Below are 24,611 nucleotides of genomic sequence, written 5' to 3' on the forward strand. Positions count from 1 at the left end.
ACAGGTAATACAATTTTCATTATTACTCTGCACATAAAATTCCAATGCATCATATGAAAAGCTTTCTTTGCATACAGACTTACCAGCAGTAATGGCCATTTTCTCTCCTCTCCATCTGTCTGAATCATCAAAGCTCTATTAATCCCAAATGTCCACATCTCTCAGCAAATTCACACTGATCTAGATCTATCAGTTTTGGTCAAACAACTGTTTTGCTAATACAGACAAATATTTTATAGTCAAGTTTTAATACTAAAACTAGTCTACATGAAGCAGATAAACAGGACCGTTCTCCTCTTTGGTAAAACCTCTCACCACCATTTTTATGGGATGCACGCATTTCCCCCTTTTCAAGAGACACTTGATTAATTTCTTCCACATGTTTATTAGGGTCTTCCCCAAACTTCCAAATTTATACAGGTGTATCTCCCATCCCTGATGACTTACCTGTAGCCTGACTACCCATCACTATGCTAGCAATTAACTGTTAAGCCACAAGCTCATCCCCTTTTAGCAAGTCAAGGTTCACCATGCCATTCTCAAACAGAATCTTTCCTGATTCCCCATTCATCTGTTTTGTACAGTCTCATAAATACCTGAAATATTCCCCTGGACTTTCTGCTTCCTATTTCTATGTTGAAACTTTTTCTATTAGGGCTGTAATCATAAAATAATTGCCTAATTATTACTTTTCCATGTTCATGAATACTGTCAAAGTATTCTCTGATGACTTCCATGTCATCTCTTAGTTGCTCCCCTTCCCCATCAGCGAAATTCTCTGAGTAATTTTGCAATGCCTTATCCCTCTCCCAACATTTCAATAATGTTTTCTATTGCATTTTTCCAATATTTCTGTTTCTTTTATTTTAACTGCACCTTCACAATCTGTTTCTGTTCCCCATGCTTCAGCAATCTCCTCTGACACATTTCCCAAATCTTATCTGCTACCCACTCACTAAACACATATCTTTTCAATATATATAAGGAGAGAAATGCTAATACCTTTCTTTTACCTCTATCTGGGGCCCTTATTCTAACCTTTATAGTTGCTTGATCAGATGCATCTCAATTCGTACAAATAGCCGAGCATGTCCTTACATTATATAGTATCTATGTAATCTGGCCTAACTCTCATATTGGTTGGAATAAGTGAATTCCCCTTAGCTCCTAAGGCTATTATTAAATCCACCACCCAAAATACCTTCATTTATTTCATTAAGGATACACCATCTCTCATATAAATCTCCCTTCTTGGGCCCTCTGACAAATCAAAATTATTATGAAGCATATTCCAAGCTCGCCTTCTAATCAGGATCCATTGCAAGAAACATATTTCCTCCTACCATTCTTCTCTGTTCTAGAACTGTAATCCTGGGTGGGATATGCATAATGCCCCTCACTGCCACATATCTTCCATGTCCATCCTTATCTCTGCCCTTGCTGTTTATCTGAGCATCCACTGAACCCATTTTTATTAAATTTGGGAGTTGAACTCTCTCCAAATGCATCACCTGGAGCATTTCTGTTTGCACCCTGTTCCTCTCTTCGTATAATACTATCTGCTTTTTCTCTATATCTACAAGGTCATCTGCATTCCATGTTAATATTGAAAATACTGTCATTTCATTTTACCTTCCACTTTAACTGTCCCATAGCATGACATAAATTGGACATACACCCCACCACATAATTGCATATCCCTCCTATTCCATGAATGGAATTTCAATACTCTGTGTAAAAGTTCTGCAAACATTTTTTTTTTTACTGAACACCTTACACTTTGTACTATCATTCCTAATATTGTAAACCTTAACCCCTCAAACACATACAAAAGCCATTGAACTATATACAGGAAAAAATTACCCCATTAGATGGCTGCCAAAGCAGCATAACTAACTTAAAACTTAGGCTTGTTCTGCTAATTCACATATTTTACCTGTTTTTTATATAACAGAAATATGAACTGCTGTCTAATCTTAAGGACTTATCCCTGGTGTGTATTCCCTCCCCTCCAGCCAACGTTATGTTTATGTGTAGTTGAGGCATGCTGTTATGATGCATCCCTGGTGTCATGCTGCACAACTCCCGTTATGACACAATGTGTACAGTTATCCCTGGTGTATAGTGTTCCCCCAACCCATGTGCAAATACTGTTAATGCATGAGAGAAGGTGTCCCCCCATGTTGAAGGATTTACACTTTAGTCTATGGGAATGTGCAGGTATGACACCCCCCCCACACACACACAGACATTGATTCATAAATACACATCCACCTACCGAATCCACCACCACTGTGACCTCCCAGGCAGATGATGACACAGACACACACAGTCCCCTAACACTACCTGCCTAACTTCCCAGTACATAGATCTACAGTGATGGATGAACATGAGCTTTTGGCCGTGTATATTAAAATGAGTGGCCAGTGGCCAGGAGCAGACAAGCCAATTTATGCAGCACAGCAATTCTATGAACCGCTCAGCTGTGTAACTATGTTCCTGCAAGCAGTTCTGGGAGTAGAGTACATAACTAATTAGCATACGTCTCATTAGCATCTAGCACGACTGCAGAGAATGCACACCACCATGCTGCAAGTCGTCATACAACAGTACTGTTATAAGGCAGTCTCTAAATACAAAAAAATATCGAGGTGTACATCTTGTACTAAACTCGTCTAACTTTGGGCCCTGTCCTCAGATTATCAATGAATACTGTCTGTTCTGACCATCCCATTAACCTGGTTACCAAATAACTAAATACACGGATATATACCCACCTCTTTCCTCTGGTGGAATATTCTAAATTCCACTGATAAGATTCTCAAGTCTGCCACTTCTTGCTTTTTTTTCAAACTTCCATAATAGCACATTCTCATATGAATGACACCTTTATTCCCTCATAGACTGTTAGCTGTTTTTTTTTTTCCTCGCAGCAACACCCTCCTTCTAGGTATATTGCACCAATCATAGTCACTTTTTATTTTGTTTACTCATTACTTAACTGGGTCGGTAGACTGACACAAGACCCACTGCAACCACGACAGAAAACCAATGTCACAATACAAATTTAAAGCAGTGCAACTTGTTTCAGCACTTTTCAACTGAAGTGAATACTTTTTTCTACATCATATTTCAAACATGTGAACAGACTTTTAATGCCTGTGTACTGAATCACTACCTCTTCATTTCCTAGAAAGAACAGCTGTACAAAATGTATCATCATTAAAGAGGGTTAACAGCAACATAAATAATTTAAATTTTAACTTGGTTTTGCAGTTGCAATATGTGCACAAAACATGTACATTTTATACAAGCAGACACCTCATCCACAGACAAAGAAGTCCGCAACTCTAATCTACAAAACAGAAAACACACCAAACACATGGTTTAATAACCTGCATGCTGGACAACTCTGAAACACCTACTAATGAAGCTGGCTAGACCAAAATGGTATCCATCTCAAAATTTACGCAGTCTCAATTCACAAACAGTAGAAATTTCACACATGCTACTGTCAACAGCAAGGGGATAAAATAAAGGAACTCAGCCTTAAAAGTGATAAATGACCAAGTTTCACATCAAAAAATGGTTCATGCTGCAACTACTAGGCATATAAAATCTTCAAAACAGAATAATGCACTTTTTAAACACACCGGTATATGTTAATACCATGATCAAAAAAGCGCACGCTGATTGATATACTAATGGAAAAAGGTCCGGGACTTTTTTTTTTTCATTAGTATAATTTTCATTAAAACATTGTCTCCGCTAAGGGGGGTTTTTTTATATGCGAGCTTAAAATAAGCAACGGATTTTTTTCAGTGTCGCTATGTTAAAGTTTAACAACATAAGCGAGGACCCCAAATAAGCAGCGGATATTTTAACTGTCTCGCTATGTTAAACTCATTTAACCATAACAAAAGGACTGAGGATCTTTTCTGCTTTGCTCTTGCTTTTTGCTCACTGTATGATGTACCGCGCGCGCGTACATACATCAGAACCGTCCGGCATGTATAATATAAATAACCACGCCTGGGTGTGGGTAATGCTATTACCCACGGTTGGCTTTGTTTCCCTCGGGGGCGCGCCTCGGGACCAAACCACGTAATAATTGCATTACCCATAGGCGTGGGTTATTGCTATAATAATTTTAAGAAGTTTTTGTTTCTGGTGTTAGATTAAGCACTAATCAGTGTTAGAGGGGGTAATAGGGAGGAACAATGATCTGGAACACATGGAATATACAGGAATATAAATGGCAAATTATTTCAAATGCAAGCAACAAAACAGTGTTTAAGTAATAGTAAAAATTGTAAATGCTATTTAAAAATAAGAAGTTTCAAAGTTAAGTAATTACTTATAATTGTTATTAATAATTTCTCAAGTGAGGTAATTTAATAGTGTTTTCATGTGATGCTAGCTTTGCATTTCATAGAATCTTTGGTAATGAGGTGTTAGAGCTCAAGTCTCAGTCCATACTGTGATTTTATGAGACAAAAATGCTGGTTTCTGTTTATTAGTTTCATTAAACAGTGATGGTTCAGTTTCACAATGCCTTTCTCATTACTTTTCTTCTAGTTTTGGCTTTGGTTTTCTGAAATTATAAAGTCTGGGAAAAAATCTGCACAGTTTTAGCATGGCTGCATCTTTCAATTCAGCAAGTGACTAACAAATTTATGGGGTTCAAAGAGAAGCAGAGCAAGGTAGCACCCCCTTCCAATTACATTTTAAGACTACTCTTTACAACTTACTACTACTGCAGAGTGCAGATTTGACTTCTGTACCCTGTTCTTTGTTCAGTTCCCCTGCACTGGCCATGGCATTCTTAAGAACATTTAGTATACAGATGAATGCTGCCTGTTGGAACGAAGTTCAGGATAACTTCAGAGTTTGAAAAGAGACTTCACATACATTACTCACTGCTCATACCTGCTTCCCTCACTCACACAACTGCTTAGATTCAGGCAGAGAGGCGCACTCGCAGCTTTATTTACATCATCACATTGGTGAAGTCGCAAGCGTGGTGTGCTGATGCGATGGCAGGATAAACAAATGTACAAATCATGCTTAAAGGGGTCACTTGGAATTTCATAGCACCCTGTTATTTTTAAGACTATATTTGGGATTTTAAGGCAAATACCGGACAGTTAAAGGCATGGTTCAAGGTCAAAGACATCTCAAATCTCTAGATCTCCTCATGACAGTGACTTCCAATATTTGAGATCTGCCCAATGAACAATTTTGCAAGATATCAAAGTCCCACTGCAGTTAAGTTAGCTTCTTTACAAAGAGGAATCGGTGAAGCCAACCTGAAGGGATGAATGAGAACTCCAGGGTACGAACCTGCTCAAACAAATGAAGCGCGTCTCATGATGGAATGGCTCTGCAATGATCAGCACACAGGGGGCTGACCTTATTTCTGACCACTTCTAACCATATGGCTAGTGAGTAGTATTTTTATTCTTCCAAGTCTGGCCAGATGCAGGGGAGAGCTACCCAACTTGCAGCTGTGGCAACTGGTAAGACTGCTTCTGAGGCCTGTGTTTATGGGTCTCCCTAGATTCCTGAACTAATTTTCTGGAATGCTACAAGTCACACATAATCCAAATCTTTTTTTTTTTTTTTAAGATTTTAATTTTTGTTTACTGTACCAGCCCAAAGCACTGGCATGCAGAAAGATGACCATATCCTCTTGCATTTCCTGCTGGAAATCAGATCTCTATGACATCAAAGATAGTTTGGAGGCTCATACTGTTAGCACAATAATCTCAAGTGTCTGTCACAATATGGCATGGACACCCTCACCCTCCAGATTGATGATAACGGCAGTCATATCATTCAAGGAGGATATGCTGTGAGAACTTGCTACCACCCTAGGTATATTCCCCGTTTACAAATCTAAGGAGCATCTAAAGAAAATCATTGCAGAGGTCTTTACTCCCAACTCGTCTTATTTAGACATACTAACCCTGTGGTCAGACAAATATCACAAAAAGGTGAAAAAGTACAGTTGTGTAAGTAAACTTACCATAGTAGAAGATGCTGGAATGAACGCTTCTGCAGTAGCCTTAGCTATATGGGTCATATTCTGCAAAGAATTCAATAAATGGCCAGCTTCCAAAGCTTCACGACACCTTCCATGCGGCTAAACTGACAGGCAGCTAAAGCCAAGCTGACTAAAAGACAAGTTTGGGCACCAAGCCTTTCAGTGCTTTCCTGCCAATAGACAGGGAGGCAGAGTCCTGAAAGCAAAATCCTAGGTAGAAAAACAAATAAGCAATCGCTTCCTGGCAAAAACAACATACCCAAAATAAATAAATAAATAAATAAATAATAAAATAAAGGAGAGGAAGGGATTAGCTACTGCAGCAGTGATCATTCGAACATCTAATGTTATTTTGCATTTACTTACAAAACTGTACTATGTTCATCGTATTGATCACTGCTGCAGTAGCCTTAGCTATATGGGTAAGATTACCCTACCTTACTACATTAAGGAGGCGGAAAAAGAAGAGTCCAGCTTCAGACAAGTGGAGTACCTCAGGGTTCAGTCCTGGGACCGCTCCTGTTTGGCATTTACTTCTCAGAAGTACAAGCTAACACCAAGGGACTCTGGCTAACAAAATTCGCAGATGACTGCAAACTGGGAGCCATTATAGAATCCCCAAATGATGTGGATATCCAACAAAAGGGCCTTACAGAGACAGATGCTTGGTGCCAGAGACATGGGCTCATGCTCAGTGCCAAGAAATGTACAGTTATCCCCTTTGGGAAAAAACATGTACCCATGAATTACCACATAAGTGGCAGTGCACTAAACACCGAAAGTGTGATAAGGTCATCACAATGAACAAAACATGCTGGAGGGATAGATTCCTGTCCCAGAGACTCCCCATTCTCTGAAACAGACTGCCCATACATGTTAAGCAGAGCACTTCTTTGGCCCTCTTCAAAAGGAACCTTGACTCTTGGATGGGAGATAGGAAATTCACCCCGGGGTCACCCTGCTATACAGGGGACCAGGGAAGTAAAATTCCTGGGAAAAAATAGCCAGGGAAATATTATGGCTAGGCTTGTATAGGCCCTAGGGCTGATAGCCTAGTACCAACCTATGAACCAAGAGTCCCTGGAGAATGGTCCATGCAAAGCCTGATCTAGACCTACAGAAAGAATGAAGGTTATACTGCTTTGTAAAATATGTACAGAGGACAAAGCTGCAGCTTCTAGAATACAACACTTTCCAAAAAAAAGCGACAGATAAAGCCAAGGCCCTGACAGAGTGGACAATGACCCTGCCTGGAATAATTTTGCTGCAGTGAATAAAAAAAAAAAAAAAAGGTAATAGCCTTAGATAACAATTTTGAAACAGTCTGCATTGACACAGGTTGCCCCCTTCTTACCTTCAAAAGTAAAGAACAGCAGATCCGCAGATCTGAAAGACTTAATCCTATCAAGACAGTACCTGAGTTGTCAGTGGACATCCAATGTATGAAGCACCCTTTTCCTCTCATTTTCAAGATCAGGAAAGAAAATGGGGAATGGATAGTGGGGTTTAAAGTAAATGCAGACAAAACTTTAGGCATAAAAACAGATTAGTTCTCTGTGGAAAATGACACAAGGTTAACTCAGCATAAGAGCTTGAAACTTAATACCCTTCTTGCAGAGGTCAGAGCAATCAGTAAAACTATTTTCCATGATAAGAACCTCAAGTCAGCTAGATTAGCTGGTTCAAACAGAGAAAGTGTTAAGATCCCATGAAAGGGCCTCTTAAATAAAACCAAAGCCTTGAAAGAGGAGGATCCATGGACACTCATGATGAAATGGCCAATAAATGAACCTTGAGTGGGGGAGTAAGAAAGGCCATATGAAAGTAACACACAAATATTGTAAAACAAGAGAAAAACTAGCTCTGAATGGGTGATAGTTATGTTGCTGTTGTTGCTACCAACTAGAAACTCTCTTCCATTTGCTAATAATATATGATTTTATATAGCAGGCCTTCTTGCTTCCATTATTACCTGATGCATAGCCTCAGGAAATGGGTGTCTAAAGGAAAATAAGACCCCATCATCCAAGCAGTCAGCTGAAGTGGATTGGGGTCTGGGTGTATCAAATATCCCTGATCTTGTGAGAGTAGATCCATTCTCTGAGGAAGCTTGTGGTAATTTCTCCTTGGCTATTTCCAAAGGGAGGGAGAACCACTGTTGCCTGGGCCAGAAAGGGAGGCACCACTATGATTTTGGGGGGATTCCTTCTGAATATTCAGAAGTACCCTGGATAACACTGGAAGGAACATTCCTGTCAAAGAAAAAGAAAAAAGGCATTTGTCTTCCAGGCATTCTAGCATGGAGTTCTGCAGCAAAATCTTGCCAACTGATTATTTAGAGAGGAGGCAAATGGGTCTACACAGACACTTCCCACAGATCATAGGAAGTTAACTAGGCTAATGGCCCTAGGACTCCTACATGTCTAGCCAAGTTCTACCCTTATTTCCATGATCAGCACCTATTGCCCCTGTCCAAGGAGGACACAGGTGGAATCCCCAGGGTGAATTTACGGTTACCCATCCAATCGTCCAGATTGCATTTGGAGAGGGCCAATGAGATGCTCTGCTTGACATGAAGTGGGAGTCACTTCCAAAGGTATGGTAACCTCTGGGAAACAAATGTGTCCCCCAGCAGGTTCTATTAATGTCACATACCAGATTAAGGTCTTTAGAGCGAGTAACCTGTGAGCCATTGGACTTACGGATGTGCAGCATTTCCAATAAAGCAGAGTCCTGATGAGGGAAGAGTACAGAGAGATTATAATGTCTTTTTTTCTGCATGTAATGCCCTTACTTATGAGATGAGAAACATAGAATTCCCTTCTTACCACTGTGGAGACACGGTGATCAAAAGTAAGGTTACTGTCAACCTGTGTGCCCAGGTCTCTCACCACTGAGTGTGTACTTAGGGTGTTATTAATGTGGTAGTTAGCAGGAACATTGCACTTAACGAAAGGGATTATAATATATATTTCTGCATTATGTTTAAGGCCATGACTTTGGCACCAATCATTTGTTTGTGCAAGACCTTCTTGTAGGATGCGGACATCGTTTGGAGATTCTATGACCGCTCCCAGTTTGCAGTCATCAGCAAACTTTGTCAGCCACATGCCTTTAGTTTTAGCTTGTACTTCAGAGAAACAGATTCCAAACAGTAGAGGTCTAGGACTGATCCCTGTGGAACACCACTGATTACAGGTCTGCTGCTGGAGGTGGATTCCCCTATTTTGGCTATATGGGTTCTATCTCTGAGCCAAGTTAGTGACCCATCTAATGATATAAGAGTTGATACCTAGCTGGGTGAGTTTGTCAATGATGCCTGAGTGGGGATAGTGTCAAAAGCCTGGGCTAAGTCTGGGTAGGCTGTATGTACAGATTTCGGCCTAGCGGTCCATTGCTCTAACTCAAGTGCACATAGTCCTGGGTTCGAGACTTGCCAAGGCTGGTTATTTATATTGTGGGAAAACACTTCCAGGGAATTGTTATGGCTAGGCTTGCATAGGCCTTAGGGCCGGTAGCCTAGTACCAACCTATGAACCCTCATCCAGGGACTTGGTGACTATCTCTAAGTGGTCCACCAGGTTTAATAAGCATGTTCTCCCTTTGACAAATGGATCAAATCATGGAAGACTGCTGATCTAGCTTGCATACATGAAGGTCTGTCCTGTTCAGCTTGTCTGCCATACAATACTGTCTGCAGAGTGAGACTGCGTGAGACTTGTGCTAATATGGCTAGTCTGCAAAGAGGGTATGGCTTCCCCCCCATGAAGATGTACCACATAACTGTGGCATTGTCTGAAACAACTTGAAGAGGTCAGGGGGACCAAAGATGATTCAGAAGGTTGAGTGCCTTAACCAGGGCAACCATCTTTCTTATGTGCTTGCCTCTGTCCTAGCTATCTCACACACCTTAAGACTATTATCGCTCATGAAACTGCTCCCTAAGCAAAGTCTGAGACATCTGAGGTGACTGACTGCTTTGGAATAGAGAGAGATTAGGGAAGACATGAATTTAAGGATATATGCTGTCTCCACCAAGTAATCTTTCTCTTGACAAACCCCAGCACTGGGGATTTAAAAAGAGAAGGGATGTTGATGCTAGGACAAAAAGAGACTTTATATACCATTGTATGTCCTTCTATATCGCTGTTGCAGTATTCTACATAGAAGGAATACACTGCCCAGGGCAGCCTGATGTTCAGCCAGTATGCAAAAACCGAAAGGATCTTGTTTACCGTACATCACATTTATGCTCCCTATGCAGTATGTAGGGCATAAAAAGGACATACAGAAGCACTACTCGACTTCTTTGCATCCAGTTTGAATGCCATTTTTGCAAGTTGGTCTGAATGCCTTGTTGCTGAAGTGAAAGTTGGTCTGAATGCCTTGTTGCTGAAGTGAATATTTAGCAACACCAATCCTGTGTCATGTTGGGGCTGTTTTTTTTCTTGGTCTTGTATTTCATTTTACTACATAGAATTCATGTCATCCAAGAAAGGAAAATGTCAGTGTGGGAGGCAGAGTCCCCATAAGGATCATGAACAGTGTCTTTTTACTTTGGGTGCTTCCCAAGTCCATATCTCTTGTGGTACCTGTCAGACATTTGTGCCTAAGACACTCAGAAGCCATTTGTCCTGAAAACCAGCAGCTTAAGCAGTTAGCCCAGGGTACCATGGCAGAATCCTTTAACCTTGAGATACTCCTGCTAGGTAAGAAGACCAAGTAGTTTTGGCTGAATTCTTTAGTTGTCCAGCCTCCACTGGACATCCTTCTAGAAGCAGATAATAGCTCTATAGGTCGTTCAGCATTTAAGTTGGATTCCTCTACGAAGACCCTGTCAGAGGCTGGCATGGATCAGTCTTTTTGCAGATCCTCTGAGGTTTTGGAGGAATCTGCTCCGTATGTTGAGGGGGGACTGTGGTTAATTATCTCAGAGGGTTCTAGAGGGATTCTACAGATAATGGTCAGGGAGAAGTTCCAGGTCCTCTTATCAAATCTGAAACTCTGGTATCTGTTAGGGCTGATGTCCTTCCTAAGAAAAGACAAAAACTGAAGCATGTTTTGGTCCAACATAAGGATCCTTAAAGAGAATAGCAAGAGTCTACTTGGGCTTGTTTTCTGCCTTAATGACCCTAAATTTTCCTCAAGGGATTTTGGTACCTGCTCCTCCTTTGACCTCTACCTCTTCTAAATGGCTTAGGGAACCATATTCCTTGGATGAGGATTCAGTTCCTGGTGACAGGTCTTTGTCCTACTCTTCACAGATGCCTTTGCCTTTGGCTTATTGCTCTGATGAAGAGGGGTCTGTTAGCCCTGTCTCCTTTCGAGGAATTGTCCTTTGGGGGAGCAATTGCTAGGATGATGGAATTCTTTAAGTGGGATTCTACTAAGTGTCTGACATTTAGAGAAGATATTATGAGATGCTTTAGATGGATACTTCTAAGCCATTGTCAGTTCCCCCTGTGTTGGCTGCCTTGTCAGATACTTTCATTGCTGCTTTCAAGCCTCCTGATTCTCAGCCTCTTGCTCCTAAGAAACCTGATAGGTTGTATAAGGTCCCAGAGGATTGCCAATTTTTATTTAAAAGTCCTTCTGTTGATCCTGATGTGGTAGTGTCCTTACAAACCTTCTAAACTTTTGCCTTCTGATAGTTTATACTAGGCAGATAGCCTAGTATAAACCTATGAACCTAAGACAGTAGGACAATGGAGAGGGCTGGTAAGAAAGTTTACAATTTTTCTACTTTGGCCTTTAGGGCTATTAATTACCAGATCCACATGAACAGATATGCTCTGGCCTTGACTGCTCAGGCTTGTCAGATTACCTCTGACCTCCCTGATTCTGAAGGCAAATCCTCTGTCTCATACATTTTTAGGTTCTGCTTCTCAAGTGGCTCGCCACTCCATTAAGTGTAGCTATGATGCCTCTTCTAGGGCTGCAACTTTTGGGTCTATCATGAGTTGTTATTCTAGGCTCTGTCTCCAGTCTCTACCGGAGGACATTAAGGCCAAATTACTGGATGCTCCTTTGGATAATAAACATCGTTTTGGGAATCCTGCTGCTGATATGTTTAAGTCTCTTCAAAAGAATGGCAAGGCCCCGCAGGACCTTAAACATATTTTTCTCTCTCCTATCCCTAAGTTCCAGTTTAATTATCCTTCTAGGTCTGCTTTTGTTCACAGGCAGCCCCACCAGGCCTCTAATGGCAAGAAGGGTGGGAGGTGGGCCCCCTCTGCTATGGTATCTCAGATTTGTGGCCCAGAAACCTCCTTTATCTGACAAACCCGCTTCTCTTTGACAACTCACCTCCACTTATTTCAGACTAGGTCACTTTGTCCCTTCGTCTCTCTCTTTGTCTTCAAAATTGGCATCTAATCACTTCAAACTCTTGGGTTCTTTCCATCATCCATCAGGGTTACTTCATGGTATGCAAATCTCTCCCCTCCTTTTTCAGGTATTCCTCAACCTCCTCTAGAGCAACTTCCTCATTTCCTGGAGGTTCTAGGGTCCCTGGTGAATCCCCCCTTCCCAAGTGGGAGATGGTTTTTACTCCAGGATGTCCCTAGTTCTTCTGGAGACCTATTTTGGTTCTCTAATGGATCAACACCTTTCTCAAGGTCCCTTCTTTTCAAATGCTTCAAACTCCATTTCTTCTTCTATTACCACAAGCTTTTCTAGTGTTCTTGCAGCTGAAAGATGCTTACCTTCATATCCATATTTAACCTCTTTCCTGTTCTCATCTTTCTCTTTGGTTAATAACCTGGTTTGGGAGGTTACAACAAAAAGGAATTTTGGTTATTTTACAGCTATTTTGAATGATTCCAGGGAGGCGAGCTTGGATCCAGGGGGGGACTTATAACTGGTCCGGTTGGTATTCACGATGGCTCCACCATGATTTATTCCTTAACTTTCATCACTCTGTTTAGTAATGATGGTTATCAGTTGAGACAGATTTTGTGTAAGAATTGGAATCTAATTATATCAGATGAAAATGTTAAGTACAGATTGCCAACTAAACCAAGTGTTATCTTCAGAAGGGGGCAGAATTTGAAGTCTTATTTGGAATATAGGAAAATCTACAATTCTAGAATCAAGGGCATGTTTAAATGTGAATCCTGCCCTTATTGTAAATTAATAGACACAGGTCTTTATTTCAACATAAAAGATAAAAGATTCACTTGTAATGGAAGAGATAATTATAACTCCAAATGCATAATTTATTTGGCCAAATGTAAATACTGTCCATTTTTTTACATAGGAAAAACTGACAGGAGACTCAGAGACCGGATATAGAAGCATCAATATGCAGTCAGGAATGAGAAAGCTGAGAATGCACTTGTGAAACACGTGGCCATTAATCCTGACCACAGTTTTATTTTTCGTGTCACAGATCAGTTTGAGGCTAAAATTAGAGGGGGACCAACCTCTTTATGGTTAGAGAGATGTGAGCTTCTATAGCAGCTCAGATTAGATGCCTTTAGATATCCAGGCATTAATGATGTATGCTCTATAGCATGCATTCTGAAGCTAAGAAGCCTAATGAGATAATTTTTACAAAATAATTTTTTATTTGCCTTTTCCTGTGATTATGTGATTAGTTCACTAGGTGATCTGACAATTTTATTGTATTTGTATTTTTATTTTCATTTCATTTTGCATTGTTTTGACTATGGAAATTAATGAAGCTTATTTGATGGATTTTAATTAACCATTTTTTAATTAACCAATTTTGATCATGTGACTGCGTTGGGTGATATTTAAATGACTAATTTTTAATCATTTTCTAAGTCTGAAGAAGTGAGTGAGTCCCTCCCTGCTTCTTGATATACCACATCACAGTGGTGTTGTCTGTTTTGATCAGTAGAGGCCCTGGGGAGAGTAGGGGTCTGAAGGCTGTCAGAGCATGCTGAACAGTTAACATCTCTTTTTGGTTGGATGTATTTGATTTGGGCTTCATTGGCACTGAATGCAGCTGCCGTCCAGGTGTGCACCCCAGGCACAGTCTGATGCGTCTGTGGTGAGGGTCCGGGCAGCTTGGGGTTGTGAAAAGGGAAGTCCCTTGTTGTGGCAGCATGCTGCTGCCCACCAAAGAAAATCTTTTCTTAAACAAGGTATCATTGGTATAAGAGTTTCCAGGTCTTGGGAGTGCTGACACCAAAGGCTTTTTAGGTACCATTTTAGTTTCCTCATATGCAGTCTGGCATATGGAATGAGTAGAATCCAAGAAGCCATGAACCCCAGAGCTTGCAGGATTTTCCTTGCGGATAACTGGGGTCTGGTGGCTGGCTGAGAGAAGTAGGCTGTCATGCAGGTCTGTTTTTCTGGTATAAGGAATGCCATCTGGGATGCTGTGTCCAGCTTGCTCCCAGGAATACAATTTTTTGTGTGGGAACTAGTTTGGATTTCTTTTTGTTGATAGTATACCCCAGGGAGGTCAGTAGGTCCTTCACAAAGGTCAGGTGCTTTAGCAGCTTTTCCTGACTGTCTGCTTGAATCAAGCAGTCATCTAAGTATGGGAAAATTTGAATATTTCTTTGTCTGCAAAAAGTAATGGCGGGAGCCAGACATTTTGTGAAAACTCTGGGAGCAGTGGATAAGCCAAAGGGAAGTGCAGAGAACTGAAAGTGCAGTGATCCTGCCCTGAAACATTAAGTATTTCCTGCATGATTCCCTGATGGGGATGTATAGGTAGGCCTCTTTTAGGTTTAGAGTGGCTAACCAAGCATTCTTGGACAGCATACGTAGGAGTTGTTGGAGGGTGAGCATTTTGAATTTTGGTATCACCAGAAAGGTGTTTAGAATGGATAGATAAAGGATGGGGTGCCATGTGCCCTCTTTTCTGGGTACCAGGAAGAGTCTGGAGTAGAAACCTTGTCCTATCTGTTCTGCAGGAACATGCTCTATTGCCCTCATAGAGAGCAGTGAAAGGACTTGCTTTTTGGCCTCTGCCCATTGGTGTGGGAGAAGATCTGGGAACCCTTTTGGGGTTGGCATAGTGTAGAAGTAAAATTTGTATCCCTGGGACACTATGTTGAGGAACCAGTGGTCATTGGTAATGGTGAGTTTCCTCCTAGGGGCAAGAGCAGGTGGGCAGAAGGAGAGGTGGAAGTGTAAAGTCATTCTGAGTTCTTACCATGAGTGGGTGGCTTAGTACACCCTGGTTTTGAAGAGGAGGAACTCCATTGATTAGATCTCTGCATTCCCTGGGGTTGTTTTCTGGGGGGGCTGCTTCCCCGGGGTTGGGACTGAGCTGACCTGGAGGCTGCAGGAAAGGACCAGTGCTTGGAAGGGCAATGCCTACTGAACCTCGGTGGCTGAACCTGCAAGAAGTCTAACTCTCTGCATAGATGTAGCTTTTTCTTCCATCTTTTTAAAGACCTCTTCTGCCTTGGTGCCAAATAAGTAGTCTTTGTGCAAAGGTGTGTTCAATAATTTGGATTTGACATGGTCTGGCAAGGGCTGTTCCTTAAGCCAAGCATGCCTTCTAAGAACAGAACCAGTGACTGCTGCCCTGCAAGATGCTTCTAGGGCATCAAAACCAAATTGTAAGGTGGGCTTAGTTACTTGACTTGCAGAATGCATTAACTATTGTAACTCTTTATTCTCTGCACAAGCAAGAAAAGAAGATATTTTTGTTTGAGGAGTTCCATGGTATGTTGCTGATATTTCAGTATATGGAACTGACAATTTTTGCTCTAATAGCAAGAGTAGCAGAAGTGTATACTTTTTTACCCCATCGGTCTAATGCTCGGGAATCCCTATCTGAGGGAGTGGGATTCTTAGTAGAAGTTGCTTTAATTCCTTTAGGTCCTTGAGAGATAACTCGGGGTCAGCAGTAGGATTTTTGAAAAAAAATTTGAGAGAGTCAGGGACTCTATAGTACCTGTCAGATTTTCTGGGAGCAAGAGGGAGGGTGTCAGGGGTCAAACTGGATTCCATAAAAACATCATCCACAACATCGACAGGAGGAATGGCCAGAGGTCTGTGCTGTGGGAGATCTAAGAATTCCCTGAGTCTCTTTTTTGACTGAGGGTAGTCCTCACATTCCAACTGGAAATACTGCCTTAAGGTATGTAGGGTTTCCCCAAAGGAAAAGTTCTCGGATGGAGAGGCTGAAGGGATGGATTCCTCTGCATCAGAATCCTCATAAGCAGAGAGGGGATGCATATCTTCATATTCAGATGCATCAGAGTCATCGGACTCCTGTTCAGATAAAACTACTGGGGACAAGTCTCTTTTTCTTTTGGAAGGGGTAGCCTGGGTTCCCCTGATAAGCATTATAAGGTCTTCCGCCATTTTAAGCATTTGAGAATGAGGCAAGGAAGCAGGTGCCTGAGCTTGGGTCATTGTTTTTTGGGAGTGGTTCATACCTTGGGCCTTAGAAACTCAGTAGTTTTCGAAATAACGGTAGACGGGAAAGAAGTCGTCGGTCTGTGTCAAGAATCGGTAGTGAGAACTACTTCCTCGGAAGCCGTTGCCTGCTCAGAGGCTCCAGACCCATCCAATGTAGAGAATCCACAGGATCCTTAGTCAATGAAGAGTCTCGCGGCATACCATACTCTGAAAGGGTCTCGGTAACGGCCTGCAAATCCAGAGAAGCAGGCATCAGGGGCTGCAAAACTGCCTCACTGAGGACTGGAGAACTGATGACTAGCTTAACAGAAGCATTGTCAGAAGGTTTGGACCTGTGCGGTCTGTCTCCGTCTTTAGCCTTACATTTTCTTGGAAGATCTGCTGTCGGATGGCTTACCAATGCCATATCAGAATTTGAGGGCCAATCGAAAATATCTAGCTACAATAAGGGCCCGACGATGTATAGTTCTGGCGTTGAACAAAACACAAAAGCGACAGCAGGTACATCGTGGTTTGGGCCTAAGCAAGTGACAGTAAGAATGAAAGTCTCGGTGTGGTATTTGCTTTCCACAGGCGAGACAATTGTTGACATTTACTGACATCGGTTAGAGCAAGAAAAAAAGGATCTCCAACAGGGTACTTAGCTTTAGAAGACTTCAACTTCAGTTCGGAAACAGAAAACTCAGGTAGCAGCCGACCGGCACTTGTGCAAACTGCTTCTGCTTCGGGCTCCTCGGCAAGAAAGACTGATGTAATGGCATCGGCTGCCTTATTTTATACCAGTGATGACCTGAAGTCAGTCCTGGAGAGACGGCAACTGACACAGAAATACTACACCTCTGGTATTCGGGCCGACTGAGGGCTACCCTTGGCAGGGATAACACAAATGTGATGACTGCAACAGTGAAACACGAAGAAAATTGGAAGGTGCCACTCACCTTTAAAAACACATCACTAGTCAGAAGCTCCCAAGCATAGCCTAAGAAATTATGGCAGCTCACAGCTACAAATATCCTACTGAGCCCTTTGTATTACAATCATATACTGGAGCTTTTCTCCCCAGGACTCTGACAAAAAGGAGCTATCAGTTCAGTCAGATTACCTTAAAGTAATTTGTTTTAACTGGGAAAATCCAACTGGGCACATTTCTCCTCCTTCTCAGTGGAGGCCCAGGGAGAAAATCTCCAGCAGACAGAACAAACAAAATAGTGTAGGCTAAGATGACAAGCACTACACTACAGAATACATTTCAAATACCACAGTACAATACATTAGTGTTGTCAACACACAAGTGTAATTTTCTGAAACCTGTTTATACATGCACATTTCTAATAACAAGAAAGACTACGTTAGAGTTGACAGCCTATTGATCTGCATAATCATTTAAGAATCTGAGTACAACTATTTACATTTTATGGAGAAATGTGTAAGGGATAGTAATTCAGATGGAATTATTGTTGGAAATGAAAAAACTACAAATACCAGATAGCAGTGTGTGTGTGTGTGTGTGTGTGTGTGTGTGTGTGGGGGGGGGTGAACGAAACAAAAAAACAAGGAATGACAGATATCACAGAGGATCATACCAGGAGTCTGTATGCAAGTCAAAAGGATTAAACACAGTGAGCTAAGCAGAAATATTACCTAGCATGTTGAGTCACTAAGGAAGGTAAGCAAACCCACATCTGTTCAGTGGTAAGGCCAGAAACAGTGTTAGGTTGGGATTAGCGGTATACTGCTGATTAGAAGTTGGAGCACTTTTGAGTGTACGCCTTTTTTGAGAATTTTAGATAATGGGGAAATAACTCTATTGTGTGTTACCAACTTTGTGTAGCTGCAAAAGAAGTGTCTGGTCTTACTGGAAAAATGTTCAAACAATACATTTAAAATGCACTCTAAGTCTAACAAGTGTGCTGTATTATACAAGGAATATAATTTAATAAAGTCCGGAAGGTGTATCAAAGGACACATGTATGTTTCTTGTTGTGTGCAAGGGGCCTATGATTTGAAAACAGCCCAAAGGTAATCTTTATCCACCATTGGCCAGATGCATTTTCTTTGGATGTGGTGTGGGTTTCGGTGCTGTTTCAATGAATGTGAGTTTCAAGGGCAGAGAAGTTTTAATGCCAAGTCTATTTTTATTGTGAGACAGTATTGCTTTGTTTAACAGATGTCTATTAGTGTTTGTGCATTGTGCTATAAAATGTAAAAAATAAAATCCAAATCATTGTAGAAGTAAGGCAGTATGCACATTAGTGTTTATGGTAAATGGGGTGAAATAGCCAGGTAATGTGACATTGGAATGGCTGCAGGGGTACTCTGGTGCAATATTTTGGTTATCTGTTCTTCAGTTTGTGTTTGAATGTTGGTATCTCAAAATTCCATTGGAGTGGGCAGGGTTATGCAATTATGCATGCAAATTTTATGTTACTCAGCATATAGATTTGTACCTATTTCTATGGCCCTTGTCCAGATGATTGATGTTTCCAGATTAAGAGGTATGTCCTCAATCACAAAGCATCAACATTTTTCTGCAAAAACTAAACCACTTTCAAACAATCCTGTACTGTGGTTAGGGTGGCTATAGTGAGTACACCTCAAGTACACAGTCAGAGTGAGGCATGCAGTCAGTCCTAAGAGTAAGACAGCTACTTAGCACATGCAAGTGCTGTACGACCAATTATTTTTTTCTAATACTGCAACCCTAGTCAAAGCTGATCTCACCCCATTCCAGATGGCTCTACACAGTGACAGCTGCACCTTGTTTTGAAGTGCCCAGCCACCCCTGAATGACATCATAATGTAATGTGACTAGTTCTGGACATCTCATCTTTGCAATGAGAGTAATAAAACAAAGACAGGTTGGAACAATATCGTGACAATGAGAGAAAGAACCAAGTGTACAAATTCAATTACATGGCCACAGAAAGATAAAGTTCTGATTGTGACTCAGGTGACCCAAGTTTAATTAGCATGTTGCGGGGGGAGGGAATGAATGGAAAGAATTTGCTTGCCTTTCTGGGGGGGGGGCGGTCCTGGGTGGTATGCTGGTGAAGGGTAGATTATCTGCTGTGGGTTTGGTGGAGACAAGGGCTTAGAATGGTCATTGGTGTGTCAATGTTGTGGGAAAAATTACCATCCTAGGACCTAGTGTGGTTATATTCTCATAATGCTATACCTCACTACCCACCTAGCTTACAATGATGCCAGCATGAAGGGACATGGTCTAAATCACCAAGCTACCTGCTTCCACTAGCAGAAGAGGGACCTTCCAGGTTGACCTGTTCCCGCATAAGAGATCGATCATTGTCAGTGACGAGGAACATTGGTGACACCAATTAAATCTACTTGGTGTCCATGGACTGAGGTGGGAGGGAGTTTGGACAATTATACTGTACAGGAAATACATGCACAACACAGACTGTGAAAACAAAAGTGCAGAAAATATTGAAGAAGGCAGAAAAAGGAGCGGCATGACAAACATTTATATACCTTAAGAGAATTAAAAGAATATGATACTGCTTTAAGAAAAAGGTGCATCACAAGAGGGGAGAAAGAGAAGGAGTCTGCTCAGAGAAATTTTTCACAGAATGAATTAGCATAACTAAAATAGCCCCCTTCAAAGGAACTAAGGTACAGATTTAAATCAGTCCTATTAGTAATGGGAAAGACTAAACTCTTGGTTAAGACTGAAACTTGACTCTACAGAATAGGCTTAAATTAATCTTATTTTTGTTTGTTTAAACACCTTTATTGAATTATCACTTGTGACATAGGCAAGCTTGCATTTATATAAAAGTAATCAAACCATGTTAACAAAATAACATTTACAAACAGTAAACATCACATATATTGTTATATAGCCTATAATCTAGGCAACATTACATAAATTATTCAATTCCTGCCTTGTCTTTAAACCTCATTCCTCCTTCAAAACATTTTTCTGCACGTATTGTTCTCATAATTTCCATTTTTTCCATGTAATTTACTCCTAGCCTTTTCTAAAGGTTCCACTGCCTGTTTTATCTTTGGTACAATATTCATCATCTTCCAGTAAAGATGGTTTAGATTTAATCTTAAATTAATCTTAGGACATATGAAGAGTAAATTCTGATAGGGAAATGTACAAAGCAGTACTTATCCATCACTAAATTCTATGTAACATATTCTGACATTTAAACCACAGATTGTCCTCACACATAGCTGAAGTCTATTCACCGATATAACTATGAAAAGGGTATTCATCGGCATAAGTTAGTATCATCCATTCATTCATGCATTCTCCAATTACCAGAGTAATCAGGTACATGGTCACAAGACAGCAGAAGCCTACCCTGGCACTCGTGTGCAAGGCATAAAAACTCATCCAGAATCTGGAGCTAACTCATCACAGGACATGGACACATGGATACACACGCACACACACACACACACACACACACACACACACACACACACACACACACACACACACACACACACACACACTACATGGATATCTGTGGGCAATTATGAAAAACACCTACTTACCTACACAGTATGTCTTTGGGACAAAGAAAGCATCCCAACTGCAAATCAAACCGTGGAACCAAGCTCTGAAGAAGCAACCCTAACCTGATGCACCACTGTGTTGCTTTTAATAAATAGTTCTACACAGAACAATTAATATACTAACTGAAAGATTCTACTAACCCACAATTCTCCCACAGATCTGGTAATCTACAAGTCAGCCTAAAAGCCACTATATGCCTACTTTTTTTTCTTTCATGTAGATTCTCCTTACAAATGACAGCCTCCTACAGATTTTGTGTGTCAGACATCATCATCATCTGTGGTATAACAACCAATGGATGCATACTATGCTTCATGTTTTTACATGTCTACCTTAAAATTAATGACATTACCACTTCCTTACCTGCAAACATGGCTGCATTCCCACGGATTTCTGCCCAACTGCTCTTGAAGAATGACAGAGTAGTTACAATGTAACAATTCAGCTTGTCAAGGAAATCTTTAATCTGAAGAAAAAAAAAAGAACTGGCTCTGAAATATAATTAAAACCAATACTTACATTTAAACTACTACATCAACTGTTAATAATATACACTACTGCAAAACGTAGCATCTTCTTACAACTACTTATGGTAACATTAGCTTATCCAAAAAACCTACATTACTAAATTTCAATAGCTCAGTTAACTAACAAACAAAACACCCGCTGAGACATTTTCAAGCAGTCTGTGCTGGAAAGCCCTCTCAACAACTTCAGCAGTCTGAACTTCGCAACAATGTGGGCCTCACTCCCATCCAGTGTCCCCACCAGAAAATGTTCATAGGTTCATACTAGGCTATCTGCCCGAGGGCATTTACAAGCCTAGCCCATAGTTTTGTGGCTTACGCCACCCCTTTAGTATGGGGAACTATACCCATTATTTTGCTGTGCCTCTGTTGAGCAGTGACACTGAGGTAATCCCTGGGGTATATCTGCGATCTCCCATCCATTGGTCAAGATTTCTCTTGAACAAGGCCAGCGAGGTGCTCTGCCTCACATATACCGGGATTTTATTCCACAGCATAGGGAGTCTTTGGGTGATGAATCTATCCCTCCAGCACGTCCTATTAATAGCAGTGTCGAGGTTTAAGTCTCCTGCCCTTGTGGCTCTGACGGATCTAGATTTTTGAGGTGAAGCATATTCATCAAATCTGGGTTTGACATGGCCTTGTATGTTAGGCAAAGGTCACCTCTGAGCAAGTGGTAAGCGACTGAATAGAGCTGGAGTTCTTTCAGTCGGGCAGCATAGGACAGATGTTTGAGACCCTTTATCCTTTTGGTGAGGAACTTTAGTGGCCTCTCCAGCTGCTGCAAGTGTCGGGTCAGATACATTCAATGGGGCATTGTACTCAATCATTGGTCTGATGAGTGATGAGTATAGGAGACTATGACCTCCCTTGATCTAGATGAGAATCCCTTCATGATAAGGTGGGCAATGTAGAAGGTCTTCCTAACTACTTTAGCTACATGGGTGTCGAATGACAGACTACTATCAACCTGGGTCCCCAGGTCCCTGATAACTTCTTCTGTGCTCAGTGGATTGCCACCTATTTGGTAGCTAGGGTAACCTTGTTTTTCCGAAGGGTATGACTATGCATTTTTGGCATTTAACTTTAGGCCATGGCTCTGGCACCAGTTATCCGCTTCTGTGAGACCCTTCTGAAGGATATCTGTGTCAGATGTGTTTTCTACTATGGCGCCCAGTTTGCAGTCATCTGCAAACTTTGTCAGCCATAACCCTCCTGTGTTTGCTTGTACTTCCAAAAAGTAGATGCCAAACAAGAGTGGGCCCAGGACTGAGCCCTGTGGTACACCACTTGTGACAGGCTTTGAGTCTGACATGGCGCCAGCAACTCTGACCCTGTGGGTTCTGTCACTCAGCCAGTTTGCAACCCATCTTGTGATGTATGGGTTAACATTTAAGCTGATGAGTTTTTCAATGATACCCGAGTGGGGTATTGTATCGAAGGCCTTCGCCAGATCGAGGTAGGCTGTATGGACTGCCTTTCCCTCATCAATGGCTTTGGTGACTGTTTCGAAAAAGTCAACCAAGTTTAGAAGGCATGATCTGCCTTTGACAAAGCCGAACTGGGATGGATCCAAAGTCTGCAAATTCCCTATGTCTTTATTTATGAGGTCCATTATGATCCTCTCCATGGCTTTGCAGATAAGGCTTGTCTGAGATAATATGCTCGTAGTAAGCCAAGAGATACTTAGATCCAGCCTGTGCAGTACAACAGAGACAGACACAGCTCTGTGAAAGAATGGACAGAAGTTATTACAGGGTCAGGCCCCCAGGATCAAAGAAAAGGAAGGAATTTGGGACAGCAAGGTTTGCTGGAAAAATCTGCCAAATATCTGCTGTTGTGTAGCATTTTCTTAATACCAAGAACACATTCACTAAACATGAATACCCATTTATGGCCAAACTGCTGATGTCCAAGTGGTTAAATGAACTGCAGAATTCCACAGTAAGTCAGAACTATAGGGTTCAAACACAGGTTTGTACCTCACTGCTTATTTCTTAATGTTCTACTGGCCTAACCAGCATGCAGTGATGTAATTATGCAACTTAGTGTTTCCGATATGGCCACATCTTTGATGAACAAGAAACATTCATTTCTAACAAATCCAATAAGCTAATTTTTGCAACAAAAACAGGCCACACGTAAGACATCATGTCAAACCTAAGTCTATACTAAAAACCTACAACAGGACTTTTTTATTTAATCCATCAGCTGAAGCATATTGTGCAGTACATAGTGTTGAAGTAAAGCCAGAACCAATGTTTTTTTTTTATTTATACCAGTCATATTTCAAATATTTTCTAGTAAAATATTGTGAAAATGAAAATCTGTTTTTCTACAGGACATGTGCCTTACACCACCTCCAAGAAAGAGGAAACATTATGTACAGAAAAACATCACAAAAGAACAGATAACTGAATGCTCACTGCATATACAGACCTTCAAGATGGACTCCTGAATATGTGTCCTTGTGACTGGGAAATGGCAGCTCCTAAGTAGTATGTGCAACCACCAGATCTCCAGTTCTGTGGCAGAAAAGTGACATGATCCTACAACCACATTTTCCAGTTCTTTCCATTAGCAGAAAACTGAAGACTCTCCAGAAATCAGATACATTTTTCAAAAACATTTACTAAAACAAACCTCTATTTAAGGCTATAAACAGTGGCTGTAGGTCTCAGAGACACTCTCATTCAAAGAGGATGGGAGAAGTGAAAAGGGGACCCACAAAAGTTCCTCTGACATTGATAAATAACGGTGTGCATTTCTGTATTATCTTACTTGAAAAAGATTCCTACAGCTGGTTCACACCAGTGTGATACACCCCTAAGTAGTCTATACACAGTCTGGGAGAAGGGAATAAGCAGATTGCAAGGAATAACTACGGAACACTGTCCTGGTCAAATCACACTCAGGTGATACCAGCTCAATACACACAGTAAAGGAGTCTGCATAAGCAATGGGAGCTCCACTGAGGTGGTAAACTGGCCTTTGCATACTATCTGAATACTGGGGTACTGAAGGATGTTTCAGGCTTCAGTCTTACAGTGAATACCATGGACGTGTGGACCAATTCAAGCAGGGAGTAGACCTGCATCATACTGATTTATACTGAAGTCCATAAATCTCCGGGCAT

At 41.2% G+C, this 24,611-nt stretch overlaps 1 protein-coding gene across 2 annotated transcripts in view; it reads right to left on the reverse strand.

Moving 5' to 3' along the window:
- The window catches only part of MROH1 (maestro heat like repeat family member 1), a 2,449,684-nt gene that overhangs the window by 71,965 nt on the left and 2,353,108 nt on the right, over positions 1 to 24,611 (reverse strand). For both annotated transcript variants that reach the window (XM_044067698.1, XM_044067696.1), the window contains one exon: positions 21,312 to 21,414. In XM_044067698.1, coding sequence (XP_043923633.1) covers positions 21,312 to 21,414 — 103 coding nt within the window. The remainder of the gene's footprint in view (positions 1 to 21,311; positions 21,415 to 24,611) is intronic.

The sequence above is a fragment of the Protopterus annectens genome, chromosome 3.part1 (genome assembly GCF_019279795.1).
Source record: "Protopterus annectens isolate FY-2018-M chromosome 3.part1, PAN1.0, whole genome shotgun sequence".
Lineage (NCBI taxonomy): Eukaryota > Metazoa > Chordata > Ceratodontiformes > Protopteridae > Protopterus > Protopterus annectens.